Source organism: Phaenicophaeus curvirostris, chromosome 1, assembly GCF_032191515.1.
Source record: "Phaenicophaeus curvirostris isolate KB17595 chromosome 1, BPBGC_Pcur_1.0, whole genome shotgun sequence".
Classification (NCBI taxonomy): Eukaryota; Metazoa; Chordata; class Aves; order Cuculiformes; family Cuculidae; genus Phaenicophaeus; species Phaenicophaeus curvirostris.
In genome coordinates, this window is record NC_091392.1 from 44,949,251 (window position 1) to 44,966,617 (window position 17,367).

Genomic DNA, 17,367 nt, shown 5'->3' on the forward strand with positions numbered 1-17,367 from the left:
TTTTTCTGCCCTGTGGCTTCCATTCTAATGTAATTATATGAAACCTCTCTCTCTTCTTCTCCTCCTCTCTCTTGGGAATCCGAAAGCAGATGCTCCTGCTGCCTGCCTTGTGCTGTGTTCTCAATGCTCCCTTCCCTTCCCTGGGTTCCTAAGGGTTGTAGAGTTTTGTGTATATGTTCTGTGAATATTTAAAAGGTACAGTGGTAAATCCCAAACTGCCCTGGATTTGACCCCACCCAGTGTATGATGGGGTTGAGCGGCACTTTGTCCCTGCTGAGCTGTGGCAGATCTCTACTGGGATCTCTCCAGTGCTGGTTGGTAGGAGGGACTGGAAGAAGTGTGCAGGTTGCATTCTTCCTTTTGAATCCACCTGAGATGACCAGGCAGTTTTCTTTGACAGCCTGGGGAAACTTTATCAAACCAGCTGCATCTTTAGGACTTCTATGTATTTAGGAGGCTTGGTGAGCAAAAAGGAGAGCCGTGTGTGTCCATCACAGCCATTTTGCACCTCAGATTCTTGCATTTGGCTTAGGAAATGTTGTTTGTTGCCTTTCTGTATTACAGCAGAGTAAGAGGCAGTTAATAATGTGAATTCTTGTTTCCTAACTTGATTTCTGCCCAAATTCAATCTGTTTAGTAAGATTATATGGGCCCTGGTAGACCTCACACTGGTATTGCTTTGCTACATATGAGAAACAAGATACAAGTTTTAAATGTCCACTGAATTTCATTTTATTTCATTCTGGTTTAATAGAATGACATCAGTCTTCCCTTGATGTGTTTGGGGTTTTGTGCTTGCTTCCAGGAAACTAGCTGTTTCATTTATCCTGTTTACCATTACATTTCTAGTTTTGACCCGTACAAGTGCCTTTAAATAGCACTCTGCTCATGGTTGCAGTTTACCATGCACTTCGCTGAACCGTGAATAAAACACCTCCAGAGGAAGCCAAGAGACAGGATTCCTGCTCCTTTTATTAGTAGAGATGCATCCTCTAGATGCATATTTTGGTACTGTTGTGCTGAACTGAACAAGTGGACATATTTGTGGAATTAATGCAGTCTGTCTGCGTAATGAGTACCCTGTGGCATTCATAAAGCTGCAGGGGAAGAGAATCCAAGCTCTTTGCTCATCATCTGCATACCATGTGGCATTCCAAGATGTGCCCTTGATGACATTCAGAGGCTGAGAGTGCGTAAGCACACAGCAAAATCTTGGCTGAAGCGGGAGCAGTTTTTTTAGACTTTTAAATGGTAAGAGTTCATGTTAGTGCAGATTGCAAGCTCATGGCTTCAGGATAGCGTACATTTGTGTCCCTCACTGCCTTCCACTTGGGAGACCTAGATCTTCAAGCTCTTGTATAGGATTAGAGTGTATAGAAGCACTTCACATTCACTTAAAAAATTGTCTGTGTAGTAGCTTACATCTTGTCTTCACAAGGAAGTTGCATCTGTTGGTGAATGCAGTTTTGTAAGTAAACCTGTGCTAACTAAAGGCTTGTGCAGAAAGCTGTGAGGAAACACTTAAGATTTTTTTATGTTCACAGTTAACTGTAGGTTAAGATAAGAATATGAACTTGGGCTTTGATAACTATGCCTAGAAGACTCTGTGTTTGTATGCGTATTTGTTTCTTCTTTGAATGGATTAGGTGCTTTGAGTTGAGCTGCTCTTGGACTTAGTTTCCACTCAGTGAAATAGATACAACCCCTTGTTACATAAAATTAATTGGAGGTCTTGGTTTCATTTTAATTCTGTTTTCATAATTTTTGTTCAGAAGTCATCAGTTGAACCAGAAATACAAATAGTGTTGTTAACACAAAGAAGTTTAATAACAAATTAAGTACCAGCGACCAGTGTTACTGGTCACCAAATCCCTTTATAATGCCATTGGCATGAAGGAGACATGACCTGTCCCCCTTTATCCTAGTTCAGTGAAGTGCAGTTTTATGCCTTAGCTCTGCGATACTACTAATGAGTTACGTAAGTCTGTGCACTGAACTGGTTTATTTAAGGCTGAAGTTGATGGCTTGATAGCATAAGCTGGGGATTGCTCCTATTGCACCTTCCTAGTAGTGCTCGTTTCACTGCGTAGGGAGTTCAGTGCAGTGTGCTAAACTAGCAAAAACCTGATGGCAGCAGGGAGAGAGGGAAGCAAGCTTGTTCTCTGCCACTTTAGCCAGTTGACCTCACAGACCACACAGTGAGGTCCATGATCAATGGAGGGGAGGAGGAGGAGCATGCAGGCAGGGAAAACGTGGGGCTGTGAAGCTCCTGCCCTGAGTTGGCTGGGTCTGCTCTGAAGCCCCAAGCTCTTGCTGAGCAGCGGTATTGACGGGCTCCTGCCATTCGCTTGGGGCCTCTGCCCCCTCCTTGGTTTGGCAGGAGGGATTGGCAGTGGAGCAACACAACAAACCAGACTAGGGGAATGATCCAGTATAAGAATAACCCTGCAGAGTTTTTTTTTAAGATACGTTTATGGGTTTTTAGCCAGAGTAATTCCTGCATCTGGCTCACCAGATTGCACAGGGACACAGAGAAATAGGTACCTTATGTGTATGTGCCTTAATGCACTCAGCATGCGGCACAGGGGTGAGGAGGAGCTCAAAGACCTGTTGAATCAGTAGCAGCTTGGTTTACACCAATTCCCTCACCAATTTAAAGTGTATTTGTGCGTGTAACTTGAATAATGTGTTTCTGAATTTTGTGCGATGTTTCTGTTGGTGCATTCAGTCCTGCTCATCTCAGGTGGATTATAGGTAAAACCCTCCAGCTATCTCCAAATGCCTTGGAAACAGGTAGCCTAAGATGCTGTCTCATTGGCCATTTTTTCGGGCTCCTAAAAGTTTGTTTATTGTGGAAATAAGGAAAAAAAATAAAACCAAAAGAAAACCCTTGATTAAAAACATGCGCAGCAGACGACAGCAAGGCCGGTTGCTGGCTGCGTGCTCCAGTGGTACAAGGCAAAGATGCTGCTGCTGAGGTGACTGGTCTAAACTCTGTGACAAATGAAGGGTTAACAATGCATGGATTTCAAGGGGCTCTGTTTAGTTTCCTTTGGTTTTCTTTTCTTTTTTTTTTATTATTTTACTTTATTTTATTTTTTGTTGTTTTTTTGTTTAATTTCTGTGTTCTGGCCACACCCAGGAGAACCGTCTGCTTTTGATTTCTCCCTTTACGGTTACATGGTAAATTTTCTTTCTCATTCTTCAGAGATGGAAACGTTCGAATACTATATATATATACATTTATTATTTTTTTTTCACTGCTCATCATGTTGCTTGTTATTTATTGCAGAGTCTGAGGCCAGACTAAAAGGGTGGCAGTTACTCGATCTCTTCAGGCCCTTTCAATAAACCTTTGGGTAAAAAGGGACTAGTCTGGCACTGCAAATTACTCACCAGTCCTAAAAGTGTTTGCTGGGGTTATTTAGTGTTTGCTGGGTACACTGAGGCTTAAACTTATTTTCTACTTGGGAGAAGTTCCTGGTAGTTGCTGGTGGAGAGGAATTATTGAAAATGTCAGCCTTGTTTATCATAACATTATACATTAGACACAATGTATTTGTTTAATTTAAATTTTAGAAACCTTAGCTCTTCATTTACCCAGGATTGCATCTTCCCTTCCTCTGGCTCCATACTACCAATATGGAGCAAACCAGTACCTGCTATAAAGCTAAGCTAGTAAATATTGGACATCTGCCACCTCTTTTTCTTTTCTTTCCTTTTTTTTTTTTTTTTTTTTTCAAGGGCAAGACAATCTTGGGAAGGAAAACTGAGAATTGTTTGTTGTATAAATTAATCCCTATTCTTTACAGGTCATCTGTGAGAAGGAATTTAAAGTATATGTATATGCTTTCTGTTGTCTCCCAAATAAAAAATATGTATATATAATTGCTAGTTTTTAAACTTAAAAACAGCAGAAGTGTCAAGCATGGCTCACCTATTTTTCCTGATGAAAATCTGAATGTGTAAGAGGTGCATTAAGAAGAAACCAAGGGGGCACATATACTGACTCTACCATATTCAACTATGTAAAGCATTAATTCAGCATTAACGGTAAATGGTTCTCAACAGAGAGAGTTGCACAAGCAAACCAAAAATTGTAGTTAGTTAATTACGTTATTCAGAATCAGATTAATTCTGTTTTAATTCATGTTGTTAGTTATTTTCATGTAGTCTACGTGTGGATTGTACCCTGCCTTGAGTTAACTTATTAAAAATACTGAAAATTCCTAATCAGTTTAATCATATTTAATGATAATTAAATATGGGTTTTTAAAATCCCACATAGACTTCACTAATTGCAAACAAATGTAAATTAAAATACTCTTAGTTTGGTTTTAGCCTGCACAGATTAATGTCTAAAAAGTTACCTTCCCTCTGCTCTCCAGCTTTCAGTTCACATCATCACCGAAGACACAAATTTCATTTGGTCTCCACAGGCTTGTCTAGAACAAACAGAAATTTTAATGTAAAAAGAGAAGAGGGAAATAGAGATTCCTGTTGCAATCTTTACCTCTCCTCCTCCCACAGCCTTTTAAAGATGCTTTTTCCCCATTATATAGAACTAGAGGGAAAGGTGTTGCTCTCTTTCTCAGTCTTAGCTTTCTCTGTAGGGGTTCTTTGAAGCAGACACGATACCCTGTCCCTTCATAATCAGCTTTGCTATTATATCCCTCGAACTCACCCTGGTTCCCTGCAACATATTTGAGTTATATTTGGTTGGGCTATTTTATTGGCCTCGATTTCTTGTAGCTCCAGTTTTAATTAATTTAAACAGAAGACTTGTAAGCTGTTCTGAAAAAGGCATCAATTTGTTATTTATGTAGTTTTTTACTTATAGATGGAGAAATTAAATTTTCTGAAGCTTTAGCTTATTGGGTTGGAGCCCAAAAGAGTGCTGTTGTTGATCTCGATGTTGCAGTACCTGGCGAAGTTCTTCTGTTACTGCTGTTCAAGGTTAACGAAAGAAAGAGAGAGAGAAAGAAAGAGAGAAAGAAAGAGAGAGGAAAAACCTCTCCATTTTACAAATGTGTAAGAGTTTTGTGCTGGAAACCTAGCTGTGGATAATAAAGGCCAACAAGTGCAGACGGGTTGAGCTTTTTGAGATTAGAATAATAAAGACCTTTTAAAAAGCACTTGAAGAATAATGGTTTGCTTGTGCCTTGTGGCAAACAGTGCCTAGAAATGAAGATGCTGTTTTTCTGGAGAGGGGTGTCCAGTCCATGCATATCGACCCTGAGCTGCACGGAGGGGGCTGCAAGGCTAGCATGCTGTTTCCCTGACAAGGCATAGCTGTATGTCACCCACATCACCTCACTTTTCAGTTAATATCACGAGTTTCCACTGCATCAAATGCAAGCTTCCTGCTCCTGAGGGTATCGGAGCCAGCAGAGATTACTCTCTGTACGTTAAGCTGGTATTTGCTTTATACCAAGCCACAGGAGCCAGTGACTCCTATTCCTAAGATACCCTAAATGCAGAATGCAACAGGGTTTTTTGTTTGGCCTTACTCCCTGTAATTGCTTGAAGAATATCTCATCACAGTTGTCTGTAGTAAGATATCGTTTGTTAGTTAAAATCCTAATTCATTTAGTCACATTGGCTCCATTTTAATGTCAGTGCACTCATTCTTGTGGAAGGAAGCATGATCTCTAGCCCTGCCCTGTTACGCGACTGCATGAATTGGCAGCTGCATGAGCATGTAGGACAGGCGTATCGCGTTTGCCTTCATGGATGCACTAAATCTAAATTCGGCCAACTAAAAGGACATTTTTTTAGTCCTTAAGCCTTTGTGGTTGCCCCAAGGAAGGAACATCAATTTTTCTCAAAATTCACGGTGCAACTAGACAGAGATTTATTACTATCCACAGTGCAGAGGTTGCCATCACAGAACAAAGCCATTAAGCAAGAAGGGAGGAAGGGAAGGTAGCAGTAGGTCAGGAGTGTCAGACAACCTGGCTTTACTGATGAGTCAGTATTCAGGTGTTATACTCAAGTCTAAAACAATACTCAGAGATAGGAAAGCTTTGAAACTAGAATATGCGATACTCTAAATCTTTACATTAAGTAATGTTTAATTGTTGGTGTCACCTAGAAGCCCTGCTTATTTCCAGGGCCCCATGCATTATTAGAGAAGTTACAGGCATAGGATTAGACATGAGTTGTGCCCCGAAGAGCTTGCAAGGGATGCTTTACAAACAGCCCTTCCTCTCAACAGTTTTCTAAGGTAGGTAATGATTATTGTCTCCATTTTACAGGTGGGAAAGACAAGGTTCAGTGCCTGATTTGCCCAAAGCTTCGCAGAGTTCCTGGTGCCAGGCATGAACTCAGATCGCTGCTCACTCTCGTAGCAGTTTCTCAAGAGAATGAAGTGCTGCTCAGTGTCGATGTCCTGTACCGTGTCTGGGGTGGGCGGGGGGTCCTGCAAGGCGTGCGTGAGGGGAGGGAAACCCTGCTTGGGCTTGACCAGCTTGCCTATGTTAGAGCAGGGTTTGATGTCTTTGAACAAACAAACAAAACAAACCAAAACGAAAAAATTGTCTCGAGTAACTTTGTACTTCTTTTTTGGTCTGGCCTCAATTGCTTTTATGTTTTTTGGTTTTAATTACTCTTTTTCTTAATATGATTACAGTTCCTTTATTTTATCAAATTTAATTTCTTTCATTTATGAAACATGCATGAACCAACAATGTGACTCTAGGAGGTTATTGCTGAGTTGTGCTGATGTCGATTTCATACTGTGATATTTTTTCTCTATTTACCTAGAGATCAGTATTTCAATATATAACGATGTGCATGTTTTCCCCCCTTCTCCCGCTGCATGCAGGGATTCGGGTTCGTAACTTTCGAGAATAGTGCTGATGCAGACAGGGCCAGGGAGAAATTACACGGCACCGTGGTAGAGGGCCGTAAAATCGAGGTGCATGTCTTCAGTAATTCAATTTCTTCTTTATATTTATGCTTTTGATTTATTTTTGTGTCTTGCCTCACTTATTTCACATTTGGATCCCAGTCTTGTGTGTGCGTGTGTGTTTGTGTCTGTGTCCTTCACCTCCCTGCACTGAAATGTATAAAAGTTTACACCCCTTATGGAATATTTTTATTGTTGTTTTGGGTATTTTTTCTTTTCTTTCTTCTTTTATTATTTTTTTTCCCCACCCACTCCGAATTTTTGCCCTTCTACTGTCTTGTTTTTTCCTTTGCTTCAGTTTGCGAGGCTCCGATTTCCTGTTACCAGGCCTGAACAAAACTAACTGAAAGAGTACTGTCCGACTTCTAACTCTGTGTCAAAAAAAGAAAGCAGGGGGCCAGCCAGTATCCTCTCTTTCCTCTGAGGCCAGTTCTCCTTCACGCAACTGTGAGATGATGCCCGCGGTGGGAGGGAAGACACTGGGCAGAAGCCCCAAGAGGGCTGTGCTGTACATGCTGCTGATTTCTTGGCTTGTTTGCAGTTGAGTCGGCTCAGTGGAAGCTAATCCTTAAAGTTTCTAGCTCTCACTGGAGGGGGGTAAGGGTTAAACATTGGCTGGCCAACATGGCCATATATTGGGCATGCCTGGTGTTGACCAGTTTGGTGTGTTTTACTGTGATGAAGGCTAACTGGTGTCTTCCCTCTATCCCTCTTTCTTTTAAAAAAAAAAAAAAAAAAGAAAAACAAAAAATACAAATATTTAAACAAAAAGCCACCGTTTTTGAGTAAGATGTCTGCATATTTTGCCTTTTTTTTGTTTTGTTTTTTTATTTCCCTTTTCGATGGTTTAGCGTTTAGGGCCCTTCACTTGACTCACTCTTTCCATGGTAACTATACACAATGCTGGCGATGGTACGAGTTGGCGGTAAGTGAAACAAAAGCGCTAGAGAAGAAGCTTTTTTTTTTTTTTTTAATTTTTCTTAAAATTACAAAAAAACCAAAATTAAATAAGAAAGAAAAAAATCCATCTGCCATCTCACATTAACACTACGAAATGTGATTTGACTTGTTGTCCCCACCCACCTCCTTCCTCCTTCTCCCCCTTTTATTTTCAATGCTGTTGAGTAATGCCGCCTGGACTTTGGATGTACATATCGTTTTGTAGCAGTCTGAGCTGTTTGATTACTGACTTCATGGTGATTTCCCCTTGCACATCTTACTCAGAGTTACTGAACTCCAGTTTGGCTGGTTTTTATTAATGCACCCATTTTCCTCTTCTCTCTCTCCTGCCCCTTCTTTCTGCTGCTCTCTCTTTGAGACCTGTTTGTAGCTGTTACTGTTTGTTTTCTCTCTTTTTCTTTCTCTCTCTGCCCCCTTCCCTGGTTTATTTCTTTACTCAGTTAAATGCAGCTGTTGGTCTCTTTGCTGACTGGTGGTTTCTGATGGGTTCTGGCAATTTTTCCTTTAAGTGCTTGTGTTGCACTCTGCTGTAGCAGCTGATTTCAGGCACTCGCTCCATCTTAATGATTGTCTGTGAAGACCCTATCTCCTCCCTCCTCCCCTCCCCACCCTGTGAATCAATTGTGGTTGTTTTTTTTTCTTTCTTTTATCTGTGTGTGTTTAACTGCATGCTCTCAGTCTCATCACTGTTGTTTCCCATTCTTTCTTTTTAAATGTGTAATGTTTATATTGTTTTGGGGCTGAAACGAGAGTAAATGTAGCTCCAGACTCCTCACCCTGTGTAAGCTCACCATCAGTAAGTCTTAAGGGCCAAGAGCAGCTTTTATTTTTATAGCCTTTTTTTTTTCCTTTCTCCACTCTGGCCCCTGTTTTTATTTGGCTTGAGTTTTGATAAATTATCCACATTGTAGAAAGACTTCACCCTCCTTGCAAGAACTTTGAGGCTGACTGACACGGGGCTGCAGTAACTTGGCTTCCAAACTGGTCCATCTTTTCTTTATTAGCACCATCTCTGTGGTAACACCCCTATGTGCTTGAGCAATCAAACTGCTTGGAACTACGCAGAGCTCTGTAAAGAGGGTGGAGGGCACAGTAAAACCAAAAAGGGCCCAGAGTCTACTGCTATGTATTCCTTCTTTTTGTTCCATGAGATGTGTGACAAGAGGAAAATAATCTGGAAAAAGATTTTTAAAATGATAGGGAGAAAAGTGGTCAATGTGGGCCATCCAGATGCTTGGTGGCATTCCAGAACTTTCCCCAAGCTTTGGAAGTTCAAATCTGAAGCTGATGGACTCCAGGCTGCCTTGTTCTATTTTAAAAGTAATCCTGCCAGCGACCTGCTGGGCCCCAATCCCAGCAGTGAGCTTGATAACAAGTCATCTTGTGTATTACCTGGTTCTGTTCCCCTGCCCTTGGCTGCAGAAATTATTGCTGTCTCTTGACCAGAACCTGGACAAAAACTCCACAATGTTTTGCCCTTTCAGTTGATGAGCTGAAACTAAGCATGTGCCAAGGGGGGTAGCAGGATGATGGAGAATCTGCACTTTACTCTCGTTGGCCTTTTGTTTAATGCATAATTTTAAAATGCCATGTTTAGCTGTAACTTTTATAATATAATTAAATGACAACCGTTAAAAGTAATTTAAAGATTGCATTCTTGTAAAATTAGTTGTTTAATTTTTTTTTTGCTCAGAGAAGTATAGTGTGTGTGTGTGCGCGTGTGGTATCTGAGAGTTTTCCATCATTTTCCCTAATATCCTATGCTTCCTTCCCTCTCCTCCCCCTCCCCTTTCTTACTTTTAGGTTAACAATGCCACAGCGCGAGTGATGACCAATAAGAAGATGGTCACACCTTATGCAAATGGTAAGAGAGACTGTTTGTTCTGATGATGATCTGAGAGGTTTGAAGGAAGACAAAAGAGAAAAGTCGTGGCTTCTCCTGAGAACCAAAAAAAAACCAACCAAAACCTAAAAGAAACTAACAAAGCCCCACAAACCCCGATTTATAGCATTCTCCTTCAGTATAACTCTTAGGCATTTATGGAGGAATGCCGTGTTACAGAGAGAGAAATGGAGAAGCAGAGAAGCAGGGAGAGAGGAGCAGTGACATGCCAGATGTGGCCAAGCTGGGAAAAGAAACCAAGGACTGATGGGTTTCTTGCTGCTATTGCAAGCTGATGCTGTACGGTGGGTTGTGCAGTACTCCTGAGTCTCATTGCCATCATGTGGATATGTAAATATGCATGCAGAAGTATAACTTAAGATACGTAATTGGATATATCTCTGTTTAGGCTCTAACTGTGAAAGTACAGCTGTCCACAAGCAGCCGGCATAACAGAAGCATTGCGCTGCTTGTTTGCTCTCTTTGTTACAGACTGTTACTGTGTTCAGTCATTTTCCAGTGAACCTGAACAGAGAAAGACCAAGTTGTTTGAGTAATGAAGGATCCTGTTTTGTCAGGATATCTTGGTTCTTCTGTCTTTGCAGTAATTTCATTGCATAGGCATATATAGCGTAAAAGTCATTCTTCTCCTGGTAGAACTGAATGCTGCTTTGATACAGATTTTGAGTCTGAGTCTTGGTCCTGAAACAGGCAAAAAAATTCTGAATGTGGTCTGAAAATGTTCCCAAACAGTTTCAACAAAACAGGAAGCTGCATACAGGTAGTTGCTAGTGTGAGAATCCATTTTGATTACAACCTAAGACTCGGATATCAGAAGATATGAATTCAGTTTGTCACTCTGCTACTGACTTGTTATGTGACTCTTGGCAATTTTTTTTTTTGGTTACAGAACTGGGGTAACAGGACCAGTCAGAAATGCTAGGAGTATAAGTCTTGGGTGTCTGAAAGGAACCAGGAGATTTTGTAGTAAAAGGCATTGCAGCCGTGTTATGTTGTCCTGAAAACAAGGGGAGAAAATGTGTATGACTGTTTGGTAATAAAACTTGGCTTACTTAGCAACCACTTGTGAAACCCTGATTACAGGCAGCAATATTTTGCTTTCGCAGCCCGCAATTTAAAACCAGCTTTAAAGCTCTGCAAAGGTATTTAGTGTCAGGCTAGGCTTAAGGCATACTGATAAGTGGTTGTATGACTGTTATTAAAGTTGAGGGTTGATCACAGTCCTCTCACTGCCACCATTCACTTGAGTGTTTTGCCATCAAGGTGGGCAGGGCAAGCAGCAGCATGCCCAGTTTTGTGGAGGGAGCGGGCATTGCATCTCATGTTGATACTCTGCGAGCAGGTGAAGAGGTGATGTTGATGGACTGCAGTTCACAAAGTTTTTCATAAGGTTTGTATGCTGATTAGAGGTGTTAAATTGCAGTAAGTGCATCAGGACTCTCCAGGACAGAGGAAGGGTATGGTTTTGTTTAAATAAAAATACCTGTGTGATTCCTAGCTAAACAGCTGAGATCTTTCCTGAAAGGAATGTTTTGTGGAGGCCAGCTCAGATCTGATGTTAGCTTTACACCCCTTGCATCTCTACCCACGTAGAAAGTGATGGGGGCAAGACAGATATGTTTCTAGATCTGACTGGGAAATGTGTTCCTTCTCATACCCCAGTAATGATTTCTTGAAGCACTGTTCTCTTGTAGGTTTTATGTTAATGATTTGCAGTTCTTGCCAATTATCCAGATGATATTAAAATCAATTCTCTGGGAAGGCTTTCACCTGACAAGCAGCATGAAGAAGACAGGAAATACTAAAATAAGACAGAGAGGGGAAAATGTGAGATGAATAGACTGAACTGCTTTTCTGCACCATAGTCGTGTGATACAGTTAGTGAGGAAATTCAGATGCTGTTTCTTTTTAGCAGATAGCTAGCAAATAAGGCAGAAGGATGTTTTGAGAATTTAAGGTTATAAATTGATTTGCCTGGGATGACAGTCCAGGTTGGTGGTTTTAGAGAGCCATTTGGATCCACAGCGTCCCTGATGAAAGCAGGGAGGAGCTGGTAGCAAGGTTCATGATGAGAATGCAGGGTTGCATGGTGTTTGTGGTGAATATGCATATAAGGTAGTTGGCTTTCCTGTAGTGGCACCTCTGCCATGCTGTGGATCAGCTAATGTTTTGCTGTTCCCACTGATACAGTGACCTTTACCTAGAACTTGCCATTAGAAAAAGGCAGTTGGCCTCCATCTACACCAAGGGGGATTGAGGCGAAGCAGAAATTGGAAAGAGCTGTGCATGTGAAGCTGGGGCGCACACAAGAGACCGTTCCCCCTACCCACACTGCCCGCTCCTTCTCTTGGTGTAGATTTTGGCATTCACTGCAGTCTTTGTTGTTTCAGGTTGGAAGTTGAGTCCTGTGGTTGGAGCGGTGTACGGCCCTGAGTTATATGCAGGTAGAGCTTAAGTAGACACTTCCACTTCTGCCATTTAACTACAGTGGTGTTTGTTTATGTTCTCAATCTGCTGTTTCTTTATAACCTTTTTACATTTTTTTTCCTTTTTTTTTTATTCTTTTTAAAATTAAATTAGCGTCCAGCTTTCAAGCAGATGTCTCGCTGGGCAATGACGCCGCAGTGCCCCTGTCAGGAAGGGGGGGTATTAACACTTACATTCCTTTAATCAGTAAGTAGTCCCCGTTGGTCCCTGTATTGTTACTATGCTTGAGTTAACGATGACCTGTTACCCTTCTTCTCTCCAGTCTGTATAATATATACTTGAAAGGATGGATCTCGCTGGGAATGAGTTTACCTTGAGCCAAAGTATGCAGTGCAGTGGCTGTAACTTGTTCATCTGCAGTGTTTCTGTACTGGTGAATGGGTCATTCTGAGTGATGTGGAGGCTGCAGAACAAGGAGGAGGGGAGGGTGAGGAACAGGCCATTCCCTTACCCCCTTACCCCTTTTGAAATCAAAGAAACCAAACAGACAAATCCCTAAAGTACATATTATACATGCTGTTAAACCGCAAGTGTGCAGGACCACTACTGGCATGCACCTGGATGCATGTTGGGTTGGGTTTGGGCCGGGAAGCCCTCTCCTCTTGGTATCTGTTTATTACGTGTTTGCAGATGCCTCTGAGGTTTTACATCACTTCATTACGAGCCAGTTTACTCCAGCATAAAGCATAATAAAGCAGACCCCACTATTCATGGAGCCAGTTATTGGTCACGCTTGTTAAATGAACGTGGGCTCTCAGTAAACTGGCACTTTATGGGAAGTTTCTGCTGCTGTTATATGGGCTATCTTGTCTTTCAGGCTTTAAAATGAACATGCAGAGGATTGGGTGGCAAAGAGTGGGAGGGGAAAGGAGGGAAGAGACTGATGTAAGTTGGTTGACTTTAAGGGCCTCTTGACAAATTATTTTTAAGAGCCTCTGCAGTTTTGGAAGAGCCGCCTGCTATATTGATAGTAACTCTCTGCGCTTTTCGGACTCTAACCAGACTGCATGGCAGTGTCAGTAGGTGGGGGGGATTTGTACCCTGTTTGTGGTGGGTGAGGCATGCCAAAGCATTAACCTCTTGCATGCCAAACCTCTCTGCAACCCCTTTTCCCCCAAAGGCCATGGTCTAGCAGGATGTATGTGTTGGATGCTTGCTGGGTTATAAGCATGCTCCTCTGCAGGACTTATGCAAAATGTCCCACCGCTGTGGAGCTATTTTGTCACTGTTTCAAGCCACTTGTTCTCTGGGCAGGGGCTTGGATCCTTTTCACCCTCCACCTTGTCTGTCTTTACAGTTCCAGGCTTCCCATATCCAACTGCAGCCACCACAGCAGCCGCGTTTCGGGGAGCCCATCTGAGGGGCCGAGGAAGGACAGTGTATGGGGCAGTCCGGGCAGTACCTCCCACAGCCATCCCTGCCTACCCAGGGTAAGCACTGGTCATGAGAGCACAGTGCTCTGCACAACCGTGTCAAATAGTTGATTGGCTAACCAAAAAATAACTGAAATTGTCTGGATGGTGAGAGTCAGGATACTGCTAGTGCCAGAACATTCTGCATACTGTGGCATCCAGTGGGGGCAAATCTAAATTTTTCCACCTTAACTTCTTGACTTAAACAATTTTCGGTACTTGCAACAGCTTAAAGCACTGATGAATTCCTTCTCATAATTTCTCAGTTTGTCTACGTGGTATTTGTCATCCATTGACCCAATAGCACTGAGTAGCACTGAGAAGGACACAGAGAGAGAGTCCAAAATTTCAAAAAAGCTTCTGCTCTTTGCACCCCATTTGCATTTTCATATCCAGGAATGCGGAATATTATCCATTACATTCATGCCTCACCATCTGGCAGTAGAACACAGAAGAGCCAGTTACCCACAATGGATTTGCTTTCTTTGTTGGAGACAGTTTAAAAAGGTTTAAAACAAAGATTAATCAAGTCCATTAATTTAAAATTGGGAGTGTTTGGGATATAGGGAGAATGAAAATGCATCATTCTTCTAACTGTTGGATGAAGCAATGGTAAACGAGTGACCTTAGCATACTTTGCCCTCTGACTTTTCACTAGTAATTAAGTGGAATAGGTGCTGTTACAAGAGTATTCTGCTGTATAAAAGTACAGGGAAGTAGGTTTATATGTGAGTTTTGTTTTGGGTTATTGTTTGTTTGTTCAAGTGTGATGGAACAACAGGTATATCAGCAAATCGTTTCCAAACTGTCTTTTCGTTTCTGATTTTGGGGATGTTATATTCATATTGCCTGCCTTTGGAATTTCACTTGCCGTGTTTTCTAGGCAACATTTTTGGAAAGAATAGCAGTAGGAATGAATCTACGAACACAGAGAAATGGTCTGACCCTTTTTTCCTTTAGACTAGTCCCAAAAAGGAAAAAGAAAAATTATATATCTTTTATTAAAAGGGGAGGTGGAAGCCACACACATCAGTGCAAGGAGCTGGCCTCAGTTGACTTGCAAGATAAGCTTGCAATTACCTTCTGTAGCAGATTAAGTAGTGAGAGCTGCTGTGGCCCTTAATCTTTTTAGAGTCCAGTCTGATATTTAAAGTGAAGCTCAAAGAAGCAAACTGCAGTGGTCATGTATCTGTATAGTTTTGCTCTCTGGCAAATCTGTCAATGTTTGTATTTAATTCACTGGAAGACTTTGAATGAAACCTCCTGTCTGAACACGTTGGCCTTCTGAACAGAGTATTTCTTCTGGTTTTTCAGATCCACCACTTTTTGACACTACTGCTAGTTCATATTCTGTATCCTCTAACCATAGCCTCTGACCTGCAGCTTGTCTGTTAGTTGCTCTAAAAATGACCCAGTCGTCTTTTATTAGAACGGGCTCCACAGTGAAAGAGAGAAGCAAAGCTGAGCTAAGTGCTGCCGTCTAGCAGAATATGAAATGCTTGCACCAGGAGGGGGATTGCGTTCCATGGGAGTAACGGCTGGAGCATTCCTAGCAAGCGGCTGTTACAAGTGGCACACTGGGAGGGACTCTAGGCTTGTCTTTGCTATAAATCCAGCCTGAGTCTTGTATGAAGGATTTATTTCCATTTGGAATATGGGCCAGGCTCCAGTGATATCCCTTCCAAATATTGTCTCATGACTTTGTTTACATATGGTATGTTGGGTTTGTCTGACCCTGCTCACTGATGTCATGTCTTCATGGGCAGCATACTATCCAGTAAACATTTTCAGGGCAGCAGTAAACAAAGCAGGTTCACAGATGGTCCAGAACTGTCCCTAGTCCCAAGCACTGGGATGTAATTAACTAATTCTGGTGTTTGTTGTCATCATAGTCAGAATTTCTACAAGGCGTTCAGCAGAAGGAATTTGATTCCTTGTGGAACAATACAAAATGTGCTGTTCAGTTCTGTGTTGCAGAAGATTGCAGGACAGCCACTGCTCCATGTGGGTACTGTTGACCTCCATGGAGTCAGGGGCAGGCACACGTTCCAACACCTTTTTCTGCATCAGTTGTTTTCTTCCTAAGTGCTGGAAAGATGACACCATAAGATCAGTCAGCAACACGAGCCATCAAGACATATAGTAATGTGGAAGTAGTCAGTAAAGTAAGTTGCAGGTTAACTAAAACGTGGTAGAAGGAATTGGATTTGGCAAACCTTAGTGGTGTTTAAGTTACAAAATCTAATGGTATCACTGCATTTCAGAGCTTAGCAGAATTCAGAAAATACAGAATACAGATTCATAAAAGCTCATTGGAAGTGCCATACTGGATCAGACCTGAAGGTCATTCAGGTTAGAGTTATTTTTGGCGGTGTCTAGTGCTAGATACTCCAGAGGAAGGTGCGAGAAATCATATAATTCTTAATAGTTTTAACATTTATTTCAAGAACTTAAACTAAGATTTTGCTAATGCATATCTGGAATGTACATACTTATGTATGGATATGGATGCTTTTCTACAAAGGTTATTCATCCCTTAGAAGGCAATTGCTCAGACTGTTGGGGAGGGTGTTAAATAGTCACCTGAGCCTGACCTCAGAATATAAATTCAACTTTCAGTTTATAACCGAGGTGGCATTTAGTAGAAGTAAGGGACACACTATAACCTCTGATATATAGTGTGAGTGATAACTGTCCTGGAATATTGCCCTGATTTGTAGTGGCCATGCTTTCTAAACAAGAATGATGGCAAATGGTATTTGAGACCAAAAGCTGTAAGAATGAAGTGAAAGTTTGAAAAAAAAAAATGCCTACTGTAAACTGAATAAGAACTGAATAACTATGATCACTTTTATTTCTTAAACTGTAGATTAGACATTGACTTGATCCTTAAGTAACTATGTGAGGACTAGGCTTGTTGCAATAGAGAATATTTTAGTCTAGGAGTGTTACTCAAAGCCAAAAGAAGTTTAAAGTCAGACAGAATATAAGGCAGTAGAGAGCTTTAGGGGTTTGGACTGTTTTTTTTTGTTTTTTTGGTTTTTTTTTAGATTCTTCTTACACTTTCTACAGATGCCACTGTGATATGTTAGGTTGATGGGCTGCTTTGTGGTTCTGGTCAGTCTACATAACCAGAATGGTCTCTGTGTTTATCAAACAAAGGAATTATCTCAGATTTTGCTGGCATTAAGAATCATAAGTATGGATATTCTGGCATATTAATAAGCCTTGCTAAATTTCAGCCCAGGCAGTTGGTGTCAAGGTAAAGTCCTAACTGAAGGAGAGGTGGAGGATGCACATGTGCTTGGTTGTTTGGACTCAGCAAGTCTTGCTCTTACCTGTTATTAGTGTTCCTTGCAGTTTTCTCCAGAGAGCTGATGCTAGCACCTCTTGCTGACGGGATTCTAAGTTACAGGAATAGCGGCCTCATGCAGTGTGGCAATGCTTATATTCATCCAATTGATTGTGTTTGGAATAACTGTTAAAACTGCTAACCTGTTTATAAACCAACAGTCACTTCCTCTGTCATGCGTTTGCCTTTCCTGCAGGAGCAGGTGGAGTATCACTGCTAAAACACTTCTGGTCCTAGATAGAGAACCCAGCAATGTAAGTCACTGCCCCAGGAGCCAAATTCTTTGTTATGTGATTGTAAACATTTAGCTTCAACAAACATGATCTTATGGCCTGCTTCTCCC

The 17,367-nt window shown here is 41.5% G+C and overlaps 1 protein-coding gene across 28 annotated transcripts in view; it reads left to right on the top strand.

Moving 5' to 3' along the window:
- The window catches only part of RBFOX2 (RNA binding fox-1 homolog 2), a 176,946-nt gene that overhangs the window by 141,707 nt on the left and 17,872 nt on the right, over window positions 1-17,367 (top strand). For 12 of the 28 annotated variants that reach the window (XR_011337421.1, XM_069856669.1, XM_069856703.1 and 9 more), the window contains 5 exons: window positions 6,827-6,919; window positions 9,674-9,734; window positions 12,164-12,217; window positions 12,354-12,446; window positions 13,558-13,690. Coding sequence is in view for 18 of the 28 variants with exons in the window: in XM_069856669.1 (XP_069712770.1) it covers window positions 6,827-6,919; window positions 9,674-9,734; window positions 12,164-12,217; window positions 12,354-12,446; window positions 13,558-13,690 (434 nt within the window). In the remaining 10 variants the exon portion in view is untranslated. Of the gene's footprint in view, window positions 1-6,826; window positions 6,920-9,673; window positions 9,735-12,163; window positions 12,218-12,353; window positions 12,447-13,077; window positions 13,146-13,557; window positions 13,695-17,220; window positions 17,279-17,367 lie in introns of those variants that run through there. The other 16 variants (XR_011337422.1, XR_011337423.1, XR_011337426.1 and 13 more) reach the window with 7 other exon arrangements.